The sequence below is a fragment of the Zonotrichia leucophrys genome, chromosome 10, assembly GCF_028769735.1.
Source record: "Zonotrichia leucophrys gambelii isolate GWCS_2022_RI chromosome 10, RI_Zleu_2.0, whole genome shotgun sequence".
NCBI lineage: Eukaryota > Metazoa > Chordata > Aves > Passeriformes > Passerellidae > Zonotrichia > Zonotrichia leucophrys.
In genome coordinates this window covers 10,802,191-10,828,320 of record NC_088180.1, presented here as the reverse complement: position 1 = coordinate 10,828,320, position 26,130 = coordinate 10,802,191, and the positions used below count along the sequence as shown (strand labels likewise).

At 41.3% G+C, this 26,130-nt stretch overlaps 2 protein-coding genes across 3 annotated transcripts; one reads left to right on the top strand and one right to left on the bottom strand.

Moving 5' to 3' along the window:
• The first annotated feature begins 211 nt into the window (after positions 1 to 211).
• On the top strand, positions 212 to 3,040 carry C10H15orf40 (chromosome 10 C15orf40 homolog). 2 transcript variants are annotated; one of them, XM_064722052.1, is made up of 5 exons: positions 212 to 307; positions 387 to 513; positions 1,245 to 1,372; positions 2,224 to 2,353; positions 2,454 to 3,040. In XM_064722052.1, the coding sequence occupies exons 1-4, from the start codon at positions 236 to 238 to the stop codon at positions 2,314 to 2,316; spliced, it is 420 nt and encodes a 139-aa protein (XP_064578122.1). In that variant the 5' UTR covers positions 212 to 235; the 3' UTR covers positions 2,317 to 2,353; positions 2,454 to 3,040. The 2 variants fall into 2 exon arrangements, with proteins under 2 accessions (XP_064578122.1, XP_064578121.1); XM_064722051.1 differs by having other exon boundaries at positions 2,224 to 3,040.
• A 16,975-nt stretch (positions 3,041 to 20,015) lies between these two features.
• Positions 20,016 to 24,011, bottom strand: RAMAC (RNA guanine-7 methyltransferase activating subunit). Its single transcript, XM_064722556.1, has 3 exons — positions 23,904 to 24,011; positions 22,439 to 22,613; positions 20,016 to 21,026 (listed from the first exon to the last, which is right to left on the bottom strand). Exons 2-3 carry the CDS (start codon positions 22,603 to 22,605, stop codon positions 20,840 to 20,842), a joined length of 354 nt encoding a protein of 117 aa, XP_064578626.1. The 5' UTR covers positions 22,606 to 22,613; positions 23,904 to 24,011; the 3' UTR covers positions 20,016 to 20,839.
• Between the last annotated feature and the right edge of the window lie 2,119 nt (positions 24,012 to 26,130).

Below are 26,130 nucleotides of genomic sequence, written 5' to 3'. Positions count from 1 at the left end.
AACAAGTGTCTGTCAAACGTCCGGCTCTGTGCACATCCCGACAGCGCTCTCCTGTCCCCGGGCACGGCGCTGTGCCGGGACAGGGACGGGGCTCGGCCGGGCCGTGCGGGAGGGACAGGGCAAGGCTGTGCCGGAGCAGCCGCTGCGGGCACAGGGCCGGCCCGGCCGGGCCGTGCGGAACGCGCAGGCGCCTCGGGGCGGGCCCGGCGCGGTTGCCGGAAGGGCCGCCCCGGCCATGCCGAGCCTCGCTGGGTTCCTGCGGGTGCGGGCGGCGCCGGTGCGGAGCGGCGGGGCCATGCCTGGGAAGGTGCGGGCAGGGCCCGGAGAGGGAAAGGGGGCAGGGGCGGGTGGTGCCCGCGGTGACCGCGCCTGTTCCTCTGTTTCAGGGAAAAGCGGCCGCCAAGGGCCCCGCGGAACCGGGCGCCGCCGCGGGACCGGTGGCGGCGGCGGGCGGCGGCTCCGTGAGGGTGGCGGTGCGCGCCAAGCCCGGTGCCCGCTGCAGCGCCGTCACAGGTGGGTCTGCGGGCCGGGGCACCGGGCCCTGCCTCGCTGCGCCCTGAGGAACAGGGGCGGAGGGAGGAAAAGCGCAAAATCCCACCCGGACGCTGAAGCGAGGAGTTCGGCTCTCCCCTGTGTACAGCGCTGGGTGGCGCGGTGAGCCCGGGGTAAATCCTGATCCGAAATCCTTCCGTTTGGCATCTGTGGTTTCGTGCAGGCCGTTTGTGTCTCAAGGGTCTGTGCGGTCTTATTAGAGCCATAAAAGTTGGGTCTCATAAAACGTGTTGTCCCTCTAAAGCCCTGGCCTTGCTCCTGCCTTGGGACTGCTTTGACATCCCCCGTGTGTGCAGCACCCACGGGCTGTGGCAGTGTCCAGGCCCCTTAGGAATTTACTGGGAATGTACTGACAGCCTGGCTCTCTGAGCAGACTGATTCAACAAGCGGCTTTTGGGGCTGGGGCAGGGGTAACCTGATTTGAGTCGTATTACATGGTGCCAAGCAGGGCTGGCCCCATGTAACAGGACTGGCCACAACCACTGCTTGTATTGTCAGGAGTTTATGTTTGATTGTACTGGCCGACAATCAAGGGAGTTCATTAAATGTGAAAATGCCGTCGCTTGCTAATCTATGCATTTACTCCGTTTTAAATAAAAATACTTTTGAAAGCATAAACATTCATTTTTAAGAAACTATGATGTGATGTTTTGAATATTTTGAGCATAAAATCCTCCAACTATTTGCTATAGATGTGACGGCTGAGGCAGTAGGTGTAGCTATTGCTGCACCTCCGTCGGAAGGGGAGGCAAATGCAGAGCTGTGTCGCTACCTCGCTAAGGTGCTTGAAGTGAAGAAGAGTGACGTTGTTTTAGAGAAGGTACTTCCTTTATTTCCTTTCAGCTTTGCCATACTGCAGTTGAAATTCAAGATTTTGAAATTTACACATTGACTACAGGGAGCTATTCCAAGTTCAGCCTGAAAAACACTTTAAGAAGTTTAGTTGAGTTAATGGAATGATACATTGAGAACAAACTTAGTGTAGGAAGAACTATGGCTGATCTTGACATCTTTTAACCAGAGGGGTTATCATGATAATGTTTTGCAAATCTCTGTAGTTCATGTTTTCTGTGTTCTTCAACATTCTCTTGTTTTCATGTCAAATGAGTTCACAGAATTTGTGTTCTGCAGAGAATGTGCATTTTATTAAATTTTCACTTTTTTTTAAAATAACTTGTGTATTTGATTCTGACATTTAACTGTCACACAAACAAGAGCATATGTAAGCACTTGGGTTGTAGCTAGGCCTCAAGAGTTTCTCTGTATTAGAATTTATATGTCTTGACTTTGATGAGTGGAAACTCTTTGTTTTATTCATTTCACTGAATAAATAATTTGTTTTATTAATTCATTGTACTTGAAGTCAGTCTTTCCAGCCATTTTCATTTATAGTTTATAAACACAAGAGCACAATGAAAAATGGTGCTTTTTATTTTTGTCTGTTGGTTTAATGGAGTAGTTATAGAAGTCTTTCAAAGACTAATAGTAAAGGATAAGATGACCAAGGAAATGTTGTGAAAAGGTAGAGACAAAAAGATGTGAGTCTTGCTTTTTCTGAATCATATGAAAACTGCTTCATTTGTTAATCAGCATTTTATGAATTGCACTGTTTTCTTACCCTAAAGGGTGATTCTCTGAAAGATGAGTTTTTTCTGTGTTTGCCTAAACCAGGGGGGTAAATCACGGGACAAAGTGCTGAAGATTTCGGTGTCAGCGACACCAGATGAGATTTTAGAAAAACTGAAGAAAGAAGCTTCCAGCTGACCTAAAACAAGAGCAGGAAATAGGAAAAAACATCCTGGTACATGGACTGATATTCTTTCTTACTTGATGCAGTGCTGTTGAGAGTGTGGGTAATGACTACAGGAAGATACTTCTTTCCCCTCCCCTTGTTAATATAGGTGCTGTACAGTTGAAGGTTTTCTGTAGGTTTGGTTGGAAAACTGAGACTGTACCTGCTCCTGTCACTACAGAATTCCTTCTGCCCTGGATGGTATCCTATGGGTAAGATTTGTCCTCTTTCCTATTCCCTAAACAAATGGTTTAGGAAATTTTTTTAGTGGAGCAAATGTTGGTTAACACAACGAGGGGCTTGGAGTGACAGCCTTCCATGTGGGAAATGGTACAAAAGGACAAACCTGGATGGCAGAGACATAAAAGAGACTCTTCTCTCTGGTATCTCACAGCAGGTGCAGCTTTTCCCTGTGGGCACTTACAGATATCTAAAATAAATGTCTTTTGAAGCCAGTGTGCTGTTGTTGATCACACAGACAAACTGCAAGTAGAATCTCCTGAGCAGCTGAAAGAAAACCAGAAGATTTCAGTGTGAAAAACCAGCACAGGACTCAGTCATTGCACACAAGAGGTCCCTTTGTAACAGTCTGTAAATAGTTTCCTTAAAAGTAGAGATTTGGTCATACATATCTTTGCCAATTGTATGTCACCTGTAATGACTGTTTTTAATAAAAGGGGCAAAAAGTATTATCAAGCTTTGGTTTGTGTTTATATTTTTAACAAAAAAAGAGTTGTTTCCTAGAAACATCTTCATAGAATGCTACTTTGAAACTGCCTTTTTTTATAATCTTTCCTTGGTCTAAAAATGAGTAGTAGTGCAACCCCTAGAGAACAGAGCTGAGTCATTTGTAGAACAAAACAAAACAAGAAGTCTGAAACAAAATGGGCAGTTATACTCCAATTTCAGGGCTGATGAGAAAATGGCTGAACTTCTCTATTTATCATGCTTCAGAGGTCAGAGGAAGATTTACCTGACATTTTCCAAAGATGTGTGATACCACACATGGTTCTGGTAGGTCTTTTTTTTTCCTCTGCATCACTGCTGATGTTTGAAATTGTCCTGTATTTTTCCTGTGGTTGTCATGTTAAAAAGAAAGTAATGGCTAAAGTAAAAAAGATGAACTATTCTGAAGGTTTGCTTAAAGTTTATCATACATTCTCCTGGAAAACAATGTTATGAATGCATAAGCATTCATGCTGATGCATTGCCAGATTGATGCAGTAAGGCTTCATAGCTCATAATTCAGCTTTTTCATGGACAAAAGTCTTTCACTTTATAGGGAACTCTTTCAATATCCTGTTATTCTAAATATTACAACAGTTGCTTTTGGAGTTAGAGAACTGGTGTTTTTCAGGATGGCAGTTCTTTCAAGGTGACTGATTTTAAAGATGTTATGAAAAATGTTACTTTCTGGAGAAATAAGTCTAAATTCTGAATTGTTTGTTTAATGGTTCACACCTGAGCCCCTTATTTTCTCAGGCATTTGGGCAGCCATACATTGCCTCAGTCCTCTTTCCTTACATATCTTTTCAGTCTGTGCAGGCTGATTTTATTTTACTATTCCATCAGTTTTGGTTCACCCCTCTCTGCTGCTAGATCTGCTCTTGCCCAGCAGAGGGGTGCCGTGTCTTGCAGAAAAATTAAGGCCAAGCTAACCAAGATGAAGTGTTAGTGGTTTGTTGGTGGGGGTTTTTCCTTTTATTTCCTGAACTTTTCTACTTATGATAAGTAGAAAATGGCAATAAAAAGACTGAGGAATTCTGTATTTATAAATTACATTTGGAATTGGCTGCTGCAACAGCCATTGTAAATTTTTTTTAAAGCTTATATAGTCTTTTGAAATAATGTATTTCATTACACTTCCCTGTGACTTCAGACGGACTGAGGGAGGAGCTGTGTGGACAGATGCAGTCTGAAGTACATTGATCTTCAGTGATGATTACCTGAAATAGCCAATTTAGTGTTTCAATGCCCTCTCTGTCTTGTCAGCATGATCTGCCTGGGGTTTTGCTGGGTTCTACTTGGCTTTTTCACCTTTCCTAAACACCTTCAGCTGCCATTCAGCATCTGTTCTTCTTGATCAATGAAAGTAACTTGAATTCCTGACAATGTGGCAAATAAAGCCTTTACATGCTGAGAATGTGCAATTTATGTAATATGAGTAACCAAAATTATTTTGGAATGGTTGTATAAGTAACACTGGGGTGTTGCCATATAGAATCATATCTGACAGTCTCTTATGTCAGTGGTTTTTGTGCTGTACATCCCTGTATCAGTTGTATCCCTGATACCTTGGCTGTGGTTTTAGGAAGCCTGGGAGGGTGGAACTGCTGCTCCATTGCTGTAGATCCCCAGTTTGTGGTGATGGGAGTGGGGCTGGCCCAGCCTCATCCCCAGTGGGCACAGCTGTGAGCAGCTGTGGAGCCAGGGAGTGCCCAGGGGCACTGACCAACCACAGGAACAGAGGGCACACAGGTGCAGGGCATCAGCATGAGGGGGATGAAAGGTTGGGCTGAAGAACAAGAGCAGACACTTGAAGCCTTCTGAAGTTGCAGGATGTTACTGTGCCTGGGCAGATACTTGAAGTCCTCTGAGGTGGTAAGGGGTTACTCTGTATAGATTGAAGCTTTCTGAAATTGTGTGGTGATACTCTCTATTGTGGCTGTCTCAACTCTGACACATTGTATATAAGAGACGTAGAGAAGAGCTGAGAAACTTGTGTGTCCAAACAATGCCAAAACTGAGCTTTAGGCCTGGCTCCTGCAAGTGTTGCATTGAAATCCTAACCTGGCAACTGTCTCTTCATGAACACAGTAAAATAGCTTTCATTCTATTGAAAAAACCGTGGTAGCAAGTATCCCTTACTCCAGCAGAGTATGTTTTCATAGAGCAGAGCTTTGTGATTTGTAAGAAGCTTCTTCCAAGAATTTCAAGATGCTTTACAAACCCCTGCTCTAAATAAATTCTTATTCCTGGACCAATTTAAAAACGTTGTCCCTGTTGCTACATAACTTACATACCTGTTGGTACCTGCTTTATCCATGTGCATTAAGCTACATGATTACTCAACTATTGAAATCAAGCACTGTCCTCTTTCCCTAATGCATGGTCTGACCAATTTCAGTAAAATCCAGCTAATGGTGATTTACTATCTGACTGCTTGCAGACCTGCACAGTCAGTGCAATTTTAAAGTATAATTATGTTATTTAAACATTAGCAAAATAGAAGTTATCTGAATAAATTCTATGCCAGTCTTATGGTATAGAAGGGTCTTAGTCTTGTATCCACTCAGTTATATTTATTTTCTAAAATCCAGCTTTGAAAGTTAGTTTCACTCTAGTAGTGTAATATTCTAATTAAGGATATTTAATTATACTCTCTGAAACTGTCTCTTTGCTCTTTTTCTTTCAATCCACTCCATTTATTATCTGCAGGTCATTCCTATCTCCCCTTTTAGTCCCAAGTGTTTCTAAATCCTCATTTCTTCAGGTATCATCAGTCTGAATAATCCTGGATAATTGACAACTTTGTCAATAACTGGCAGCAGCAATGTAGGAGAAAGCACAGTTTAATATCTTCCAGCTTCCAGGAAGAGAAATACACCTGATCTTCCTGCTCAGTACTTCACATCTCATTCTTGTTTCCCCTCTCATAATGTTTATTTGCATGTGTAAAACTTGAACCAGCTGAGTTTATAAAATTGTTTCTGCATTACTTCTACCTACTGTCTTCCCCTCTTAATGTTTTAGTCTTTGTCTTGAGAGGATGATTCATTGCCAGATGGGTTTAAAAATGGGCTCCTGTCTCCTTTGGGGACCACAGTGCTTTATCCTCCTGTAAAAGCTGTCCTGGTTGTTACTCTAGGAGGGGGCTGTACTTGAGGCAAAGTGCTCTTAATACAACTGAGGCACAATAAAAAATCTGCTGGAGAAATTAAATGCTTGCTTGAAAGGGGGAGTCTGGTACTTCTCTGAGATATTGGGAATTTGCTTCTTCCTGATCCCTTATATATTGGCTTCTCAAGTAATTGTTACTGAGCTATGATAACTTTTCTTTCATCTATAAATGGTGCATTTATTTGTTTTTCAAGAGCTAGGGAAGTTAAAATGATGAAGTATCCACTGTGCCATCTCTTACTACAGCCTGAGGGCAAGTTTTCAGAATATTGTTTAAATAACATTCTGAGTTTCCAAATCTGAAGTATGGCAGGTGAAAAGTGAAATATATTGAGTATCAGTTCAGCAGCTGGTCACTATAGAAACGTGCTGTAAAGAGAGCAGTTAGCCATGGACCCAAGGAAAGAGGAACAAACAACAGAGGGTCAAAGCCTCAATTCATGCTGCTCAGATAAAGCAGTTGTCTGCCTTAAGAGAACAACCAGAGTTACAAACTGTAGTTCTGGGGTGATTGTCATTAAGTTGTTTTTTTCCTGATACCTTGTAGGTGTGCAGTGCATGTGAGAGGGGCTGCAGCAATGCTGTTCCTTTGGACAGCTTTTGTTGCTGTAATGCTTTGAAAGCCAGGATGCATTGAGACATAATTCATAGCAAATTTCAAAGCTCTCAACGTGTTAGGACATACTTTGTGCCCAGCTGTCTGACAGGGGCATTACCAAGTTGAATTTTATAAAACAAGCTATTTGTGTGGAACCTTTTTTTTTCACCAGTGGTGCTTTCCATAGCTTGTCTTAAAATCTATGGAGTTTTTTACTTCCCTTCTGATGTTTAGAAGGGGTGTGGGGTTACCTTTGATGGAGGTATCAGCACACAGGTCAGCCCCAGCAGCACCTTCCTGCCACACCTGGGTGCTCCTGCAGCCTCTCACCTTCAGTTCTGCTGCTGCTGCTGAGGGAAGTGCCCTCCAGCAGGACCAGGCTCTCAGGGGTTTCTGCTCTCTGTTTGTCACATCAGCAGAGTTGCTGATGCTTATCTCCTTAGATGCCACCACATTTCTTTTTCTGGTTTTTAGGCCTGACAGCCCCTAGAGATGCATTCATTGAGGAAGGAGGGAAAAGACCTTGTGATACAATCTTTGCAATCAGACGGCAAACCTGTCCCTTCCAGTGAGGCCCTGTGGCAGCCCTTTGTAGCTCCTGGCATTTGCCCTTTAGTGAAATATCTCCTTTTGTCTCCAGTAAATTTGACAGCAATCAGCCAGCATCTATGTGAGGAAAGATTGCTGGTAGCTACTCAGAGACACTTCTGAACAGGCAATTTTCTTCAGTTTCTTAACTGCCTTTTTACAATGGAAGTGCAAACTGTTACTAATAAACCTGATAGGTTTATGGGTTTTGAGGAGATTTTCCCTTTTTGTTCAAAATACCTGATTATGCTCATCACTGACTGAATATAAATGCTAATACATAGAGGGAACCAGCCAGGCAAATTGCACTTGGCTAATTTTACTTAATGAGAATGTCTGATTCTGTTCAGTCACTTCCTCACTGAGTTCAGGTTCAGCTGCTAAAGCAGACCCAGGAGCTTTTTGTTAAATATTTTTAAAGGATGATCAGCTTATAATGATGTTCTCAAAGTCTATGACTTCTGTTTGCCATGACATATCATCTGGAATATTTTTTTTTTATTTAATACCATGCCAGACAATATTTCTGGCAGAAAATACATGTGAAAGTAGAACATCTGAAAACATTAATTTGAAAATAGCTGTAGTTAAATTGTGGGATGTGAGGCAAAGCCTGTCTTTCAGTAGTCAAGTACCTGTGTATGTAAAAGCAGGGAAGGTGTAAGATCTGATTAAATGCTACTGTATAAATTCTAAATACACAAAAACAAGCAAAGTGACCCTGTCAGAGGAGGTGTTGATATACATTTTATGCACTTAAAGACAAAAAGAATGTGCAATACCAGAGCTTGCCATAAGCTGTTCTGCCAGCTTTATGGGGCCACCTTTGCAAATCTGAATTTGAAAGGATTTTTTGCACTGATCTTGCTGTAAGGTAGGCCTCCACAGGAAACCTAAAGAAAACCTTTGGTTTCTCAGCTGCATATAATTCCTGCTCACTTCAGTGAGCTGACTTGGTCTTTTTACCTGGGGAGGAATTTAGTGAAGTGCTCCAGCTTTTACACACTTGGACTCCCAAACTTAAATAAGCAAATCCTGTTAGCTCATTTTCAGGACTTAGAGATTTTCAGGCTGGGTTTTAGGCTTTGCCCTGTGATTACCCAATATTACCTTGATCAGACCATCTGAAGAAACAGACCTTATTTGTTTTACTCCTGGGTTTATGTAATAGGTTAATGTCTCAAATCAAAAAATAAGGAAAATAAAACATGATGGGGAGGGATGGAATAATTTTGTTGAAGGTTCATTTATTGGGCTAGGAGCAACACTTGGATTATGGACTTTGCAGGATTGTTCTGCTTGTCCTTCTAAACTCAACTGGGAAATAAGATACACAGAATAGAGGGTGTGATAGACTCTTGATGTTTTATAGCACCTCCTCTGCTGTTTAGCACTCAAGTCAGAATGGGGGGAAAAACCTGTCAGGTTTTCAAAGACTAAATAATAATTTGCAACATAAATTTCACAGTTATTTCTTGCTGGCAATCTGTGAATCTAGGTGGTAAAAGGACCTATGGCCCTCTTAGTGTGACTCCTGAGTCCTGCCAATCTGAAATTTTCAAACAGGAAAGATTCATCTTCTGAAATGATAGGTTCGTGTGAAGGCCATTGATGTGAAATATAAAAAGAGTATCTGTTGATGTGTTTGTTTTGAGAGTTGTGTGGGTTAAAATGCAAATTCAGATGAAAAAGTTTGATCAATTGCTTTTAAGTAGTTCATCTATTCTGCCTTCCCATTTTAGTTAGGTAAACTGATTCTACAAAGGCAGCTACATCTTGCCAATATTTTTTTTGTGTTGGTGGCTGAACTATTACCCCTTGCAGCTAACACTTTGTAATTGCTGTGAGAGGCTGGCACATCTCCTTGACACCAGGGCTGGCCAGCTGCAGCTCCCAGCTCTTGTCTCACCTACAGAGCTTTGTCCAAAGTGTTGTGAGATCTCCCCCAGGTTCGGCTGAAGCTGAGGTGGGAGCCCTGGGAGCCTCCAGCCTTTTGCACCAGGAGGAGCTGCTGCCAGAAATGCTCAGTCAGGTTAGTGGATGTGGTGAGCTGGCTCTGTAGGGGAAGAGAACTCTGGACTGCATTAAAAAGTGTTTCAAAATATGAGACAGGGTCTCCTGTGTCAGAAAAGGCAGTATAAAGACGTTAATTAAAGATAAATTTTAACTTGAATAAATTCATGCCCATCATTGGGACCTTTCATCTCTGAGGTTCAGACCTGCCCCTCTGCTGCATGGATTGTCACTGCTGGGAAAAGTGCAAATACCAAAAGAGGATGACACTTCACAGTTTAAGTGAAATCACTTGAGAATGGTTAAATCAGGTTTTCTGATTAACTGACTCACTTGATAGAGTAGTGTGTGAGAGAGTGAATCAAACACTTATTTTCCTTTGCTCTGCTGTCTGTGAGCAGCATCAAGCAGGAGAGACACCCGTCTGTCTTCCAGATTATGTGCTTTCTCCACAAAGGAGCCTTGCTCTACTGCTACATGCTTGTTCAGATTTAGAGGATAAATACAGCCCACAGTTTTAGAGGATAAATAAATCTGTGACTTCTTAGTTGCTCCAGAAAAGTGTGTCTGGAGGCAGGTTTGGCAGCAGAGAATAAGCTATCGAGGCTGTCACAAATGTTGGATTGGCAGCAGAGGAGATAACTGTATTTAAGGGTTTTAGAGAAGAGCTTGTCCTAAACAATAAGGTTTGAGCCAATTGTAGAGAGTAGGACTGCTGATTATCCTATATTTCTTATACTAGGTGTCCATTTTCATGAAGGAAAGAACCTTTTCAAAAGAAAAATGTCAGACTTTTAAAGTAAGCAAATAAGAGCATAAAAACAAGTTATACCAGCCTCTGTATTTTGCCCCTTCTCTCTCTCTTTTCTGTTTATAATAACTTACAAATTCTCATTCTAGATTAGGTGGGGCTTCTTGGAGATACACGTTCAGCTGTTCCTTTGGTAAAGCTCAAAATCTCTTGTTGCCCCTGTAATACAAATAATAATATGAGCATAATCAAGGTTGTATTTGTTTTGTGATTATTCTGAACACTGGAGAATAACAGTAATTATAATACCATTAAATAGTAATGGAAAAAGATTTAAGAGTGGATCATGAGACTCTTGGAAGGAGATGAAAATCTTACTCAGTTTTCTTCAGTACTGCATTGCATTCCTCTCTTTCATGGCAAAAAGAGGAACTAAAATGATTTCCAGAGTGGTAGGGGTCAAGAGTGCCAGGTAAGAGACAAGATTGTGTGGGAAAACTTAACAGACATTAATTCCGTTTCAATAATTAGTTTCCTGTAATTTTAGCAGTGCAGTAGTGGTCAGAGAACTGCATTTAGAGCTCAGAGACAGGAATATAAGTGTGAAGAAAACAATTCTTCCATATACCTCTATACCTCTCACCATGCAGTCTGATTGTTTTGTAAATCAATGCAGCTGGTGCTTTCTTGGAGTGTGTGGATGTGAAATCAGTGTGTGACCTGGCTCTATGTCCCACCTCTTTGCTCCATGAAACAATACTCATTCCCTACACCATGATTTGTACAAGGCACTGTAACCTGGTATTTGTCTCCAGTCTTTTTCATAATGTGTTCACAGTGCAAAGCTCCTGTCACGTGCTTGAAACTTTGTGTAATCCAAGGGATAAGTACATTGTCCATCTGCAAGCCTGGTAATGGAATTTTGTGATAGCTCTTGGAGGCAGGATCCCTCAGGGCCAGAGGCGTCTGTGTAGGGTCTGTGCTTTGCATGTAGGACAGACCAGCTCCAAGGAGCCTTACAGCAGCTATGACACTATTGCCTTGCCCTTGCTTTGGAATGAGTATGTTTCAGGGAAAACCAGATTTCTTTTGTGCAGTTTAGTCTGTCTGCTTTGTCGTGTGTGAGCCACAATGTGTGCATTGGGCCCTGATTATGCAGTGTCTCTGTGGCTGTTGCAGTGTTGACAGTGCTCATTTGTGAGGAGAGATGATGTACATGACCCTGGTTAATGATCCTCTCACACACAGTGCTTCCAGTCCAAACTGGAGGACAGCATCCAAGGGGGAGGACAGGCTATGCATGATAAATACCTCTCCCACTGCACAGGCAGAGAAATGTGAAAAATGGAACCTCATTTCCCTTGAGCTTTTCAATTTCTTCTTAATACCTTTCACAGAGGAATTTTTTTTTTTTTGTCAAAATCATTACTATTTAAAGCCATTTAAATTTGAAAGCTCTTAGAAAGTTACAAATGTAAATTAAAATACCCATTTTAGTTGTTTATTCAGTATACAATCTTTGGGTTATTCCTTTATTTCCTTCTGTGGGTACTGAAGTTTCCTGACAAAGAGTCAATGAAGAAGATTTATAAACTGAGTTTAGTGTAATCACGTTCTGGCTCGTATCAGTATTCAGGATGGATTGCTTATCCTAGTATGAAGTGATGTGTTAATTTGACTTGGAAATGGAGTAAGATGTGGACACAGAGTAAACAATTTAACGAATTAAATAAAATCCTAGCTACAGATCAGTGATTCTGCTATAGTGTTTTTGCTATTAAGTTAAAACAGAAGGCCCTGCTGTTAGTGCATGGGAATCTGCAGTTTGTCAGCTGCTGGCAGATCACCAGCCCTGTGGCCAAAGTGTGCAGATCCCCACTCTGCCTGCAGGCTGGCAGTGACATGGGGACACCGAGATCCTTCTTGCCTTATACCATTTTTTTGGGCTCTCAGCATGCTGCAGTGGACTGACTGCTTCTATATATTTATATCTGTTATGCTCATAGGAAAAAAAATTGGTTTATTTAGCAGTTAATCCATAGGAATTCAAATCAATTCTGCTCTTTGACCCTTTTCTTGTTTTCAAGTCTGGAGTGTTCTCCACCCTGTCTGTATTAACCCAGGCAATTCCCATTGAGGTGTCAGTGATTTTTATTACCTGCAGTAATTTTCTTTGTTTAATAACCTCCTCTCAGCTTTTGAAACTGAGGCACTCTTGTGTAATTTACTGAGAATGTCATATTAAACTCATCTTGTCTCTTACAAGCAATGTGCTCCATAGAGATGTTGGTGGGTGCAGTAAGGATCCTGAACTCAGCTGGGATCTCTGAATAAGCTGCTTTTATCCCAAGTGGCACAGACAAAAATACTACAAAGTCACTGCCACGCACTGTTCACGATGAAGCTGTCCCAAAATAACCAATCCAGAGCTGATGATAAACAGTGTAGTGGGTGAAGAGCTCTCAGGATTAGCTATTGTTGAGAGAAGGAATTGGCAATGAGCTCCAGGGGCTCAAAGAGCAGCTTCCAGAGGGAATACTGAAAGTTTCTATACTAGCAGTAGAAAATGTGAAGAATCTGAGAAGGTTTTCTGAGCCATGTCTTGGGTTGCATGGTTAGGGAGAGGTTTCCACCTTCTCAAAGGTAGTATGGGAGGTGTGATCAAAGAGACAGGAGCTGTTCATCAGTCTGTGTTCCTGGCATGCTGTGTGCGTTATGTGCAGCAAAAGTGGAGTTCAGCCAGGAGCAGCTGAGTGTGTGGACAGCTTTGAGTCCAAAGTCACGACAGGACCTGCTGGGATGTCTGGGATCCTCCCCCAGAGCATTAATGAGAAATAGATGCCATATGGAGGAATTCTCTTGCCAACAGTCTCTGATGCCATCTTTGTCTTCCAGTTCTCATCAATTACAAATGACTTTTAAATAGATTTTTGTTTTACCTTCAGTTATATGATTTCCTCTTCTCAGCTACTAAGGACACTGACCTTTCAGTAGACTCTTCTAGAATTAAACTTTATTTCTGATAAGGACTTTTTTTGCAATAGCTGATCTATTATTCTTTTTGTTCACCAGTACATCCCCTCTTCCATCATAGTTGACTCATCCATTCTTCCCCTTACCACTGTATTTTCTTTTCTTTTCTTTTCTTTTCTTTTCTTTTCTTTTCTTTTCTTTTCTTTTCTTTTCTTTTCTTTTCTTTTCTTTTCTTTTCTTTTTTTTTTTTCTTTTCTTTTCTTTTCTTTTTTTTCTTTTCTTTTCTTTTCTTTTCTTTTCTTTTCTTTTCTTTTCTTTTCTTTTCTTTTCTTTTCTTTTCTTTTCTTTTCTTTTCTTTTCTTTTCTTTTCTTTTCTTTTCTTTTCTTTTCTTTTCTTTTCTTTTCTTTTCTTTTCTTTTCTTTTCTTTTCCTGTAGGTGCAAAGAACAACTTTACCTTTTATATTTTTTAAAACTCAGATGTTTAACGATGTAATTTTGTTTTTATTAACAATTTTGCATCAACTTGGATTTTTTAAAAAAAGCAAGTGCTGTAATACTTCTAAGGCTGGAATTTTGCTCACCCTTGCTATGATTGTATGGTGTGTGTGAGAATGTTTATAAAATCAATTAAATATACATGAATAGCACATTCAATACAGTAACTGTCACAAGTTTTATTGATGTGAAATCTAGTTTGAGTAGATTGTCCCCTTGTTTTTAACCACCTCTATATAATTCAGTTTTTAATCATGTCCATGTATAGTTCAGTGTTGGACTGCCCACACCTCTTAGCTATGATAATTTAAATGTCTTTATGCCATTTAAATTTTCAAGGCTTTTTCTACTGTACCCATAGTATTAGAATCACTTAGTGTTTACTGCAGGTCTAGCTGTGAGAGCTTCCTAGGCTGCAGAATCCCATATGTATATATATATATATATGCTATATAACTATGGAGTTATATGGCATATATATAAATATGTGGACATAAAGACACTGTTTAAAACAAGTCACTGCCTTCATAGTATCTTGAGTTTAGTTAAGTAATATTTTAAAATCAACAAACAAATTAATTTCTTCACCAGAATGTTTCTAATATGTTGTGTAGCAACATACAGACCCCAGCTGAGATTTATACACCATTCCTAAGTTCTATATGGAGTAGCTGCTGCCTGGTAGTTTTTTTGCCTGGTAGCCAAAATGCAGAGCACAGAAGAGGAAAACGGGGCAGGGAACCACAGTTTTACAGATGGAAGCTGAGACACAAAAGCATTAAATGTGATTTGTAGCTGAGCATGTAACACGCATGTCTGGTTCTATTTTTGAAAACATCCTTTTCGCTTTCTTTTTAGTTCTGGAATAATGATTGGAACTGTGGGAAAATTGTCTTTTTAGAATTTTAAAGTAGCTTTCAGAGTTGTCTTCAGAAGTGCTCAGAATATGAGAAACTAGTAAAACAGCTGTATCTGAAATAAGTGGCCTGGTGTCAGGAAGTGGCAGGGTTAGGAAGGCAAGACTAAAAACAGTATCAAGTTTTAAAAAAAATATTTTTAGGTCAGTAGTAAGAACATGTTCAATGCAGGTGTGGAGAGAAGGAAGATTAGGCTTAGCTTTTATTATCTAGCACTAAATCCATTTTGTCTCTAACAACTAAAATCCTACTGGGTGGGGTCTAAAGAGCTCCTGCAATTGGATTTGCCCAGACTGCAGGGTATGTAATAAACAGTGATTTGTTTATTGTCCCTTGCATCTGTCCACCTTACTTAAGGACTTAAGCCTGCCAGTGTAATAAGGCAGCTGCTTAACTGCTTCCAGATTCTGCATTCTGCCAGCTTGTTCTCTGATAGGGAGATCCCTGGAGTCTGTGAGGGATTTTTTTTTGTTGTTGGGGTTTTTTTTATTATTTTGGGGTGGGGTTTTTTTGTTGGTTTTTATTTTTTGTTTCCCACCCTCCAGGCTGTGATGTGGCCATAAAGTCACTTGATGAGCAGCAGTCAAATCTCAACACTTGCTCTCCTTTGCAGCACACTTGGGGAAACAGCCAGGAAAGAATCCTTTAGCTCAGCCACGCTCCTTCATTGCCAGCACTGTAACAACCTCTGCACTCCCATTTTCTCTTAGAACATAAAAATAAATTACTCCTTCTAATGGAAGTATCCTCTGAGCCACCAGCCTGGAGAAATAGGATTTGCCCATGTTGGCAATTTAAGGTAAAGCTCCTTTTCATTCTTACAGGAGTTTAGCTGGGGTTTAGAGGAACATATGTACCCCAGGCTTGATGCTCCCTCAGCTCACTTCCGAGCTTGTGTTTCAAGTGTGTGGCTTGTAAATGAGTGATATGAGCTTGATCTGAGGAGAATGTGTGTCCCCACAGAGCTCTTACACTAAATAGATCTAAACTCCAGAGCTTTTCTATGCTCTGTTTAAATGCTCATACCATTAAAACCATGAAGCAGTATTCTTAAATGTACTTTGGTTTAGGTCTCAGTGGCATTCATAAATCAAGATGCCATGATGACTGAAAACCAGGCCTTTGCTGTGGAAAAAAAAAATTTCTTTATATGTAAAAAAGAATATGTAATTATTTGGGGCTGGCTACTTTTGGCAATTTTTACAGTAGTTTTATTTTTCTTGAGCAGACTTTCAATAGAAAACTGTATCATTTCAAGGATTTATTCAGAAACAAACTTCAGGCATGACTTTGGACAAAAAGCATTCACTCTCTGATCATGCTAAACCTGGCCAAAAGCTGTGTGAAATGTCTTACAATATAGTTGGGCTTTTAACTTTTACCTCAGCAGTACTTTTATTAATGAAGCAAAGTTTGAATTATACAACATGCAACAAAATCCTCCAAAATAAAAGAGAGCCCATGCTTTGCGAAGGGAAAGCCAGCTGCTGAAGTATGATTTGATTTTTAAAAAGGCATCTCTAGGATAAAGATGACATTAATTAGTTGTCATGCTAGTCACAAATAACACAGAAGTTATTGTGAAGGTATGCACTGAGGATGGTGACAGGATTTCTTCTGCTGTGTGTTTATTAGACTTGGAGTAAAATGTGGGCATTAGCAACTTCCACCATCTCTTGTAGTAAATGTGCATTTTAGCAGGGCAGGGTACTTAGGGCTGTACAGAAATAACACTTCGGTGTCACTGTTTCACACAAGCAAATGAGGACTGACAGCCACTAAGTGCAGTCCAGGCTTTCTGAAGAAAAATATAGGCCATGGTAAACACAAAAATACATTCCAGCCTGCAGGGCCTAATGGAAAAATGAGCCTCTTGAGAGGCAAGATTATTGTGCACCACCAGAGCACAGTTGCCACTGACTTTCCTGGCAATGCTGGAGCCACTGGACTCGGTTTTGATCTCTAGGTTTACCTCTGTGTGTCTGGAATCAGGCTGCTTTTTCCCTGCTTTTTTTTCAGGGAAACCTGATCTGCCCTATAATCTTGCTTAGCTTCTGGGCATTAGAGCATCAGCTCTGTGCATAATTCAGCAGGGTTATGCAGCTCTCTTCTAACATTCAGGGACAAGGGGATAGAATATAGCAATTTTTCCTGATTGGTCAATGAAAGGCAAAGGAGATGCAGTTTTGCCAAAGTGCTCCCAAGGTGGCCAGCACCTGCAGGAGGGAGCAGTCCTGCTTTCCCTTCCTTCTTGCTTGATGCTCATACTCCTCTTGTTTGAGCATTAGAGAAGGTGTGACAGCACATTTGGACCAGCCAGAAAAATTCCCCAGTGTTGTGTAATTCAGAGATTTTTGCTTTACCTAAGGAGCAGGGGTGGTGGCAGATAAAACCTTCTCTTTAATTTGATAGAAAAAGATTTTCCCTTCCAACATGTCAGTATGAAGCAAATGTGGACATGTTCTTAGTAAAGCAGAATATTTATTAGCAACTAACAGTATGAGTTTAAATATATTCAAATATATAACTGCTGCAATATATGAAAATATATTTAAACAGTAGATCAAGATATCTTCCTTGTTCCAGAAGTTGAATGTTGATTATATCTATATTGCAAATGGCATTTGTCTACCCGGTCTGAAATCTCTACTAGAGCTTCTTGAAAGTAGTTCAGCTTCTAACTAACCTTTCAAAGCACATCTGCACATTTCTGTTCCCAGCTGCACAGACAGAATTAAATAGAGATTGAATAGCACTGAAAACTAGTAAAACTGGATCTCACAAATCACAGTGAGATTTTTTTTTAAATTTTATTTTTACTGTGCATGTTCTTTTGCATTTGAGTTTCTAGGGGCTTAGCTGTGATTTTTAAACCCTTTATTATTTTTTAAAATGCTAGTCAAGAAATTGTACAAAAGCTATTGATTTTTCTTAGTTATTTGCTAAAGCACCTGTAATTTAGAATTATTATTCTTCAGTATCAGTTAACAAGCCATGCAAAATCACTGTATGTGTTCAGGAATGGATTTAGAACTGCTGCAAAGCCCTATTCAGAACTTTGCATTCACACTCTTGGTAACATGGCAGTCATTTTTTAATACATAACACTTACCTTTGTTTTATTCATGATAATAATGATGTCTGAGCAAATGTCAGATGGAAGAGATCTCCTAAAGTCAGATTCCAGACACTGAATTTTAATGTTTACTCTGCAATCTCCAGCATAGTTAAAGCAAACAATTTCTGTAGTGTTTGAAGTTGCAAATATTAAAGTTACCCAGCTTCAGTTTTATCACCTGTAACACAAACTGTAATTGCAGGCTATACTCAACAGGCTTGGCTTAGCTTGACAGAGACAGTAAACTGGACTTTATAATAAGTACAATTAATCTAAGTGGAAAATTAGGTACTATATTTTGAATTTTATCTTTCTGTCTGGTGCATGTATTTAGCAATGTATTCCTCTCCCCCCCACCTCCCAAATAAGACTCTTGCCATAATTGTTCCAAGGAAAAGTTTTGTAAATAATACAAACCCTTAAGGGTGAATTGAGAGCTGCTGGTAAGGCATATGGGCATCATGAATATAAAAACACAAGCTGGCAAGTTACACTGGCCTGTCTCTCTCCTGATCTCAGTCAAGGAACTCAGAATAAGAGAGCCAAGAGCAGGAAATGTGTGATTCTATTTCATAACTTCCACCTAGACCATCCTCGTCTATCTGCTTCTACATTTCACCCACAATGCTGGAGATTGGATTTGCCACTTTCTGGAATACTTTGCCCCTGGCATTTTTTTTTTTTTGCATGCCTTGCTGCACAGCCAGCAAAGTGGGATTCATGATGCTGTCATGAGGACAGGGAGAGAGCTGGAAAATAATTTGGGGAGACCTTAGAGGACCTTCCTCAGAAGAGGTGCTCTTTTCTTCCTACGAGTCTTTAGAGTACCTCCAGGGGCTACTGGAGAGGGACTTTAACAAATATATGTATGACAGGACAATGGGAAATGGCTTCAAACTGAAAGAGGGCAGCTTTAGATGATAATGGGAAGAAATTCTTTCCTGCAAGGGTGGTGAGAAACTGGCACACACTGCCCAGAGAAACTGTGGATGCCCCATCCCTGGAAGTGTTCAAGGCCAGGTTGGATGGGACTTTAAGCAACCTGTCTAGGGGGAGATATGGCAGGGGTTGAAACTAAATGATCTTTGAGGTCCCTTCCCACCAAAACCTTGCTAGGACTCTATTCACTAGCTGAAAGATAATTAAAATAATAAAATAGTTCTTGAGCTTGCGGAAAGGCAGCAGATGAAGCAGATCTGTTCTTTCTGCTGGGTTTCATTTCAACCTGAGCTGCCTCTCCAGATGGTGTGGAAGAAGAACATCCTGGCACAGCCTGACTTCCGTGCCATAGCTGGCAGTACCAGGCTCTTTGCAGGAAGAGATGCACTCCCTTCTGGGAGGGGGAGCCTGGGCTATTTGGCACTTTGCACAGGATTCTGAATTAAATGGGAATTTCACCAAGGGTACTGACTTGCAGGATTTGCACAGAGCAGATGTAAGAACTTTGCATGGTCTTGTATCTCCCTCTGTAAATTAATGAGGGTTCAAAGGAGTGCATTTCATCCACTAGAACTCCTTAGAGGAAAAAAACTCTTGTGAAAAGACTTCTAACTGAATTCAAAGCAAATACTTCAGGGAGCAGGAGATTAAGTCCTGTATCAGGACAGCATTATAGGAAAAGCAGAAAACAAATATTTAGCAGGTAGGTGAAGACACTTGTGTACCACAGCCTGTGTAAAAGCTACAGTGACTGTTTCTGTGCAAACACACCCTTTAGCTCTTAAAAGCATCTGATGAGCTGGGGGACTCTGCTTTTGACTTCTGTACTTTGTCTTTAAATCAAGATGCACTAATTTGCACTCCTTATCACATAATGCCATGACTTTTACAGCAGTCAGCAGGGATGGGGCCCTGTTTCTGCACAGCAGCTGAAGAAAATGTCAAGTACAAAGACACACACTGCTCCCTTGATACAAATTAGCTGATCATGTAAATGGGGAAACAGGGAACTCTGACCCTATTAGAGCAAAATGTGGATGGTGGATTAACACTCCAGACTTCTAATTAATCACAATGTGTCTCATCCTTCTGATTGCAGCTGAGTAGGCCATTCTTCTAATTTAAGCCCACAGCTGCCCAGGGTTAGCACTTAGCTGTCAGCCCAGCTCCTTGTTCAGCTTTTGGCTGAGGAGACAAAGGTGCAGTCCTGAATGTCTCAAAAGTAGGTTTCAGAAACACTCAGCAACATCCTTACATGTGAACTATACTTTTATTGTGTGAATACTTTAAAAAACCCCATACATCTTAAATTCTAAGAACTGAGTAACACTCTGCACTGTTTATGCTATTTTCCCATACAGAAAAAAGTACAGACCAGTACTGATCATAGTTCTTTTTATCTAGAACATGCACAAAGTGTTTCATACAAACTACAGTAGCATTGAAGTTTTACAGCTTTACAGAAATGGGAATTCCAAAATTTGTTATGCACACACCAAATTTATTTGAAAATAACACAGATTATTCTAAGTTGTTATTATTTCTCAGGTAAAACTTATGTATCACTGAACTGCTACAAGAAGATATATATTTAACTTATTTTTTATCCAACTTTTAGACCACATTTTAAGAGGAATACAGCAAATGCATTGAGAAGTCATAAAGTCAACAGACACTATGCTGCCCCCATAAAATATTTCATTAACAGGATATCTCTTCTCAGTTTTAAGGCATCTGAAATTCAAACCAAACTGAGCTTCTCACTGTCAAAAGCCAAACTAAGAAATTCTCTCCACAGAAAGACACAGCATGTTTGTTTCAAAAAGAGCTATCTTAAGGCAACATGCCACTGCTCCAGGCTGCATACAAACCACAGCTATCCTGTCCTTCCCTCACCTGTTTTGGTTTCTAAAATACAACAGAGAAATCTCAGTGATGGAAGAAAAAACATGCACAATACATATTCAGAACAAAAGGAGTTAAAAATTTAATCTAAAATCTACAGACTCTAAACAAGCCCCATGTAACACGCTTTTACTATTAATAAAAGGAGTTCCCCTTTCCATTTCACACTACAGAAAAACAGCACTGCACTGTAACACTGATTCTTCAGTTATCTACAAAACAGTGGAAAAAATAAGAAAACTAAAATCTAACTGAATTTGTTACATAGCATCACTGGACTTTGGACCCACAAGGATTTCAGTAGGGATGGTAACGGGGCCCTGGGTTGTAGGAGTTGTAGCCATACTGTCCATAGTGGGAGTAGGATTGTCCTTGTCTGTGCTGCTGGTAGTTGTTACCCCAGCCTCTGTCTGGCCTCTGATTAGATCTGTAGTCACCTTGCCAGTTGTATCTGTCCCCTCTAAAGTATCTGCCATCTTGATACCTGCAATGAGAAGATTGATCAAAGTCTGACATAAATTATATCAAGGCTAAAAAAATGAATTATAATGAATTCTACATTTGGCAGTTTTCATGAGACTATCATGTAACTGTTAATACACTCAAATATTTATATGTATATATGACAAACTCATATATACATACATACAAACTCAACTGCTGGAAGTTTTAAGAGAGACTCAAACAGACCATAAATCTAAAACTCAACCCCAAGGCACATCTGTAGTGCATCAAAGCCAGGTTCCACCCAGCAGCTTCAGGGCTGAAAGCTTTAGCAAAGCAGGTTTCAGTACAGTTACAGCCACCTAACAGCACTGAGTCCTGGAATCTGAATATTCCCTCAAATACATACAACTGCTGAAACACTGCTTCTTTATCAGTTGTACTTAGCCATTGTTCAGTCTCAATTTTGTCTTTTCAGCCCTATCTCAATTCCTATCAAGGCTTGAGCTGCCTCATTGTCATTTTGTTTGCAAATGGTGTGGTGCAGAGAAACATTTGCAAAAAGTTCACTTTGTGACCATAGTGTAGGTGTAAGAGTTCATCAGTTCAAAGAACCACCAAGTTTTTGAGAACATCTTAAACTATCACCTGTTTTTAATCTGATTTAATGACAAGCTTCAAAGGTGAGGAAAAGTTACAATGTTGTCCTCCTTTTCTTCAGATAAGGCACAAATCCTATTTAGATATTTAGCTAAGAAGTTTTTCCAGTTGTTGGCTGGACTGAGTTTAACTACTTTATATTAAAGGCTGATGTTAGAATTCCCAAATGTACTACATGCTGTAATTGTTGTTTTTCAGTCCCTCAAAAATCTGTCCAAAATTCAGTAAAAGGCTGCAATTACATCTTGAAGAAATAATTCAAAGTATTTTGCTTTGGCAGGTAACAATGTACTTGCCAGACAGATTGGATGATTGATTTTACAGTCACTTCTACTGAATAAAAAAATTAGAGGCTAATCTTGAAAAATACAGCAAATATTTAGCTTACAAATGAAATGCTTTCTGGACAGCTAGTAACAGATAATCACACTAGCAGCTTGTTCCTTTGCACATCTTCCTGCCAGTTATCATCCAACATAAGACAGGCTGCTTAGTTTTGCAGAAGTCTCATATTTCCCCTCTGGAAAAATGTTTCTGGCTGAGCAATAACAAACCCAGGGCAATGGGTTCAGTGGTTCCAGTTCATTCTTTACTAAAAAGAAAATAATTTAGTTCTTTTATGTACAATGTAAAAACTTTGCCAGTCAGGAGAAAATGTAAAACCTCATTACCTTTCAGAGAAGACTACATTTCCTCTTAAACAGACTCTAGAACAGACTCCTATATTTCTGAAATCAATTATCATTTAAGTGTGCTTGTGAAATGACCACCATTAAAAAACAAAACCAGTACCGATCTCTGTTTCTCTGGTTGCCACCAGATCTGTTTCTCCATTCTTCAACTATAGGAGGGGGGTCTGCAGGGCGTTTTAGATACTCTTGGTATTCCTCATCATCCGACGTGAATCGATGGGCAAACATCATCTCGTAATTTGGGGGCATGTCAGCCAAGGAGGTCATTCTGGCAACTTGGAACACGAACACAATAAGAGTGGCTTTAGCAAGGTATGAAGACTCTAATTGTAATAACTGCCAAAATCCATGTAGTGGAAATGAAGGACAAGGAAAAGTTACACGCAGATTAACACAGCTGTTGGGTTTTGGGAAGACAGCATAGATGCCTCACAGAAAAAAGCACTTCAGAACATGCTCTCCATCTACTCCTGACACTGACTTTTGACAGGAAAGCAATTCCTACAATCAACTTCAAAATTTTGCTAAGGTAGAATACCATGCAAAGCCTACAGATACACATAACCAGCAGGACAGGCAAAATATTCAGATTTATTCACAGTAATTTATGTGTTAATAACTTGATTCAGGGAAAGGTCAGCACCTAAGAAGATGATGAATTACCTCATAATATGCCTGTCTGATGGGATTTGTGTTTAAGGCCTTAGTTCCTTTATTTTTGTATATATGCATTTGCCATTTACATGTTGGTGTTACCTGGTACTATCCATCAGCAAAATCTCCTCTTAACAGTGAATCAGAAAGGCTCTAAGCCCACTGTTTTAACGAGCCCCACAAAATTTAGAACATTTACACTATCTGGCTCTGGACTACCAGAATAAGCTCTTCTGCTGTCTCCCAAAGACTTGCTGGCAGGACCCCAAGAGCTAAAATACACAAAATAAACACCCGCAATGCCCAAGCCCAGCCCGGCTCTCAGGTCACTGGGGTGTTCCCGGGGAATCCTGCGGTGCTTCTGCGGCCCCATTGCCCTGCAGCGGCCTCAGCCATCGGGGTCCGCTGCTGCCCCAGAGCCTGGGCAGCCTCCCCCCGCCAGTGCCAGCGCGCAGCTCCCTGAGGCAGGTGTAGGAGGTATTCCTGCAGGAATAACTTATCCTCCGTTCCTCTGCCAGCAGCTAACCTCGTTAGTTTTTCATTACGGGCTATCTCTAAGGAACTTCGCTCCTCAAGCCTGAGGGCGGCGGGGGTAGCACTGCCCTGAGGGGACCCGCCGCTCCAGCTTCCCCTGAGCAGCTGGAGGTGCTCCCCTCCATAAATAACAGTTTATCCCGTTAATATCATCTTCATCCCGCGGGGGCCCGTACCAGGGACTCCCGGCACCCTCCTGCACCCAAGGCCAAGCAGAGAGCGACGGAGGGGGTTGGCTGCCCCAGGGCGGCTCCGCCGGAGCCCCCTCCCCTCACAGCGGGCCGGACCGAGCTGAGGGGGAACGCGGGGGTCGCTCCCGCTCCCTTCTCCCTCACAGCCTCCCCTCCCTCCCCCGCATCAGCCCCGCCGCCCCTCACCGCGCCTCAGCCGCCGGATCAGCGCCGCGATCCCGCCTCTTCCGGGCCGGGCCCCGCCGCTTCCCGCGCCGGGGCGGGACAGGGGACACCGGGGCGGGACACGGGGCACACCGGGGCGGACACGGCACGGGGCGGGACAGAGCACCCGGGGCGGACAGGACACCGGGGCGGGACACGGGGCACACCGGGGCGGGACAGGGGACACCGGGGCGGGACACGGGGCACACCGGCGGGCAGGTGTGGAAGCAGCGGTTCCCTGCGGTCAGGGTTGCACACCAAGCCCGTAGGCAGGAGCAGCATTGATTGATTGAGGTTTATGTGGCGCTGTCCTTCGCTGCCACGCGGGTTTAAGGAGGTGACACCTGAAATGTTTAGGTTTTCACCGAAAGGTGCAAATGAAAAAGGTGAAGTCAGCATGGCGTCTGTGCCTACCAAAAATCTTCACATTGAAGACATATAATATGCCATTTAAGTCTATAATGCCATTTAAGTGTATTTCTGGTATAAAAAACCTTCGGGATGTGAGGAAGGTAAGATGACGTGAAGCTTTTTGGCAGGCAAATAACTCGGTGTAAACCAATATAATTCTATGGTGGCGCCTGCACCAGCAACACGTTCACCCAGTGCTGCAGGTAGCGGTCAGTCTTGTCACCCTTCATAGAGATAAATTCTGTGTGAGCCTCAGAACCTCAGCCTTGTCGCCTTTAATGCGGGTGAGATTTGGTCTGGGGGCACCAACACCTGCCCGCAGCAGAAGTGGTGTCCGTGTCCCTGGTCCCAGTTTGCCTTGTTCCCACAGCGCCCGTGTCTTTGCAGTGCTGACTAATTCCCACAACATTTCAGCCAATGATTTCTAAACGGTCTCTTGTGCTTTGTATAAGAAATTGGTTTATTATGGACCCTTTCAGAAAGCAATGGTTTTTTACAAGCTCTGCTAGAGATTCTATTGCTCGCAGGCACTAGCAAAGCACAGAGACTAATAATCAGGTAGATCACTTGAAACAAAGTACCCCAGCAACAGCAATAGCAGTAACCAGCTCTCCAAAAACATTAGAACGAACAAGTGCCTTTTGTTTGATATAAACAGCAATAATTACAATCTGCTCTCCTGTGAGTTCTACAGCAGGGCTGTATTGTCACTTGCAGAACAGGAGAGGATGACCTCGATCCAAATAGCATAATGCCAACACCTTAGCCTGGACAGCTAGTTCTAAGCCAAACAAATTGTCATTGAGGCTGAAAAATAATATCTTTTCACTTAAGTTTTCCCCTTATAATCCCTCTCCTACTGACTGCCTCTTTGAAATGGGCAGAGGTAAGTAGGATTTTATTTCTTCTCCAGACATGTTTCATTTTGATCACTGGATATTGCAGTTTCAGGTGTGTCTACAGAGGATTTCATGCATAAAGTCAAGGAGATGATTCTTAATGAAAGGTATACACTTCTTTTTTTCTGATGCTCTGGTCGGCTGTTTCATGGGTAACATTTTTCATTAAAAGATCAAACTTAATATTAAACCTTTAATTATAGACTCAAGTCACCCATACATGTACATAATCTAGGCATAAATATAAGTTCTGTTGAAGGTATGGGCCCCTTGTAATCCTATAAGCAGTATATTTCACAAATTACAGTATTGGAAAGGTGCTCTCATCAGCATATTTTGCATAGAAAAACACTTTAGGGAATGGCTAAACCAGAGTGGCACACAATTATAAATAATATATATTTATACATGATACTTTTGCTTTGGTTCTTTTTTGTCACATGTTCTATGGCTGCTTTGGGTTATATCAAGAAGGAGATCATGATCCAAGCAATATCCTAAGATTTCTCATAGATGTTATTCTGAAATTCAAACTGCAGATATAAAACCTGAAATGACAGATGATTTTTAAAGGAATAAAGGCACTCAGAAATGAATATTGTCACCGAGTAGAACTTTCAACACCCACTGAATGCCTCACATAGCACATACCTACAGACTAGGTGCCTGAGTGCTTAAAAGGTCAAGCTCCAAGTGTTGTCAAGACAGAGAAATTGATAATCCACTCTTGCAATCTTTCTGCTCACTTCAAGGCTCTCTGGGTAATTAATGTGTTGTTTTTGTGTGAACACGATCTCATAATCAGCATTTCTGAAGTCTACTGCAGAGTGATAAAGCCTCAAAGGGTTTGCTTTTTTTTTCCTGTGGATTTCATGATGTTAAATAATGTGCTGTTAGAC

Coding starts and splice junctions, on each gene's coding strand:
- C10H15orf40 (XM_064722052.1), top strand. CDS start 236: ATGCCGAGCCTCGCTGGGTTCCTGCGGGTGCGGGCGGCGCCGGTGCGG. Junction 308..386: donor GCGGGGCCATGCCTGGGAAG/GTGCGGGCAGGG, acceptor CCTCTGTTTCAG/GGAAAAGCGGCCGCCAAGGG. Junction 1,373..2,223: donor GTGACGTTGTTTTAGAGAAG/GTACTTCCTTTA, acceptor TGCCTAAACCAG/GGGGGTAAATCACGGGACAA.
- RAMAC (XM_064722556.1), bottom strand. CDS start 22,605: ATGACCTCCTTGGCTGACATGCCCCCAAATTACGAGATGATGTTTGCC. Junction 21,027..22,438: donor AACCAGAGAAACAGAGATCG/GTACTGGTTTTG, acceptor TTCTCATTGCAG/GTATCAAGATGGCAGATACT.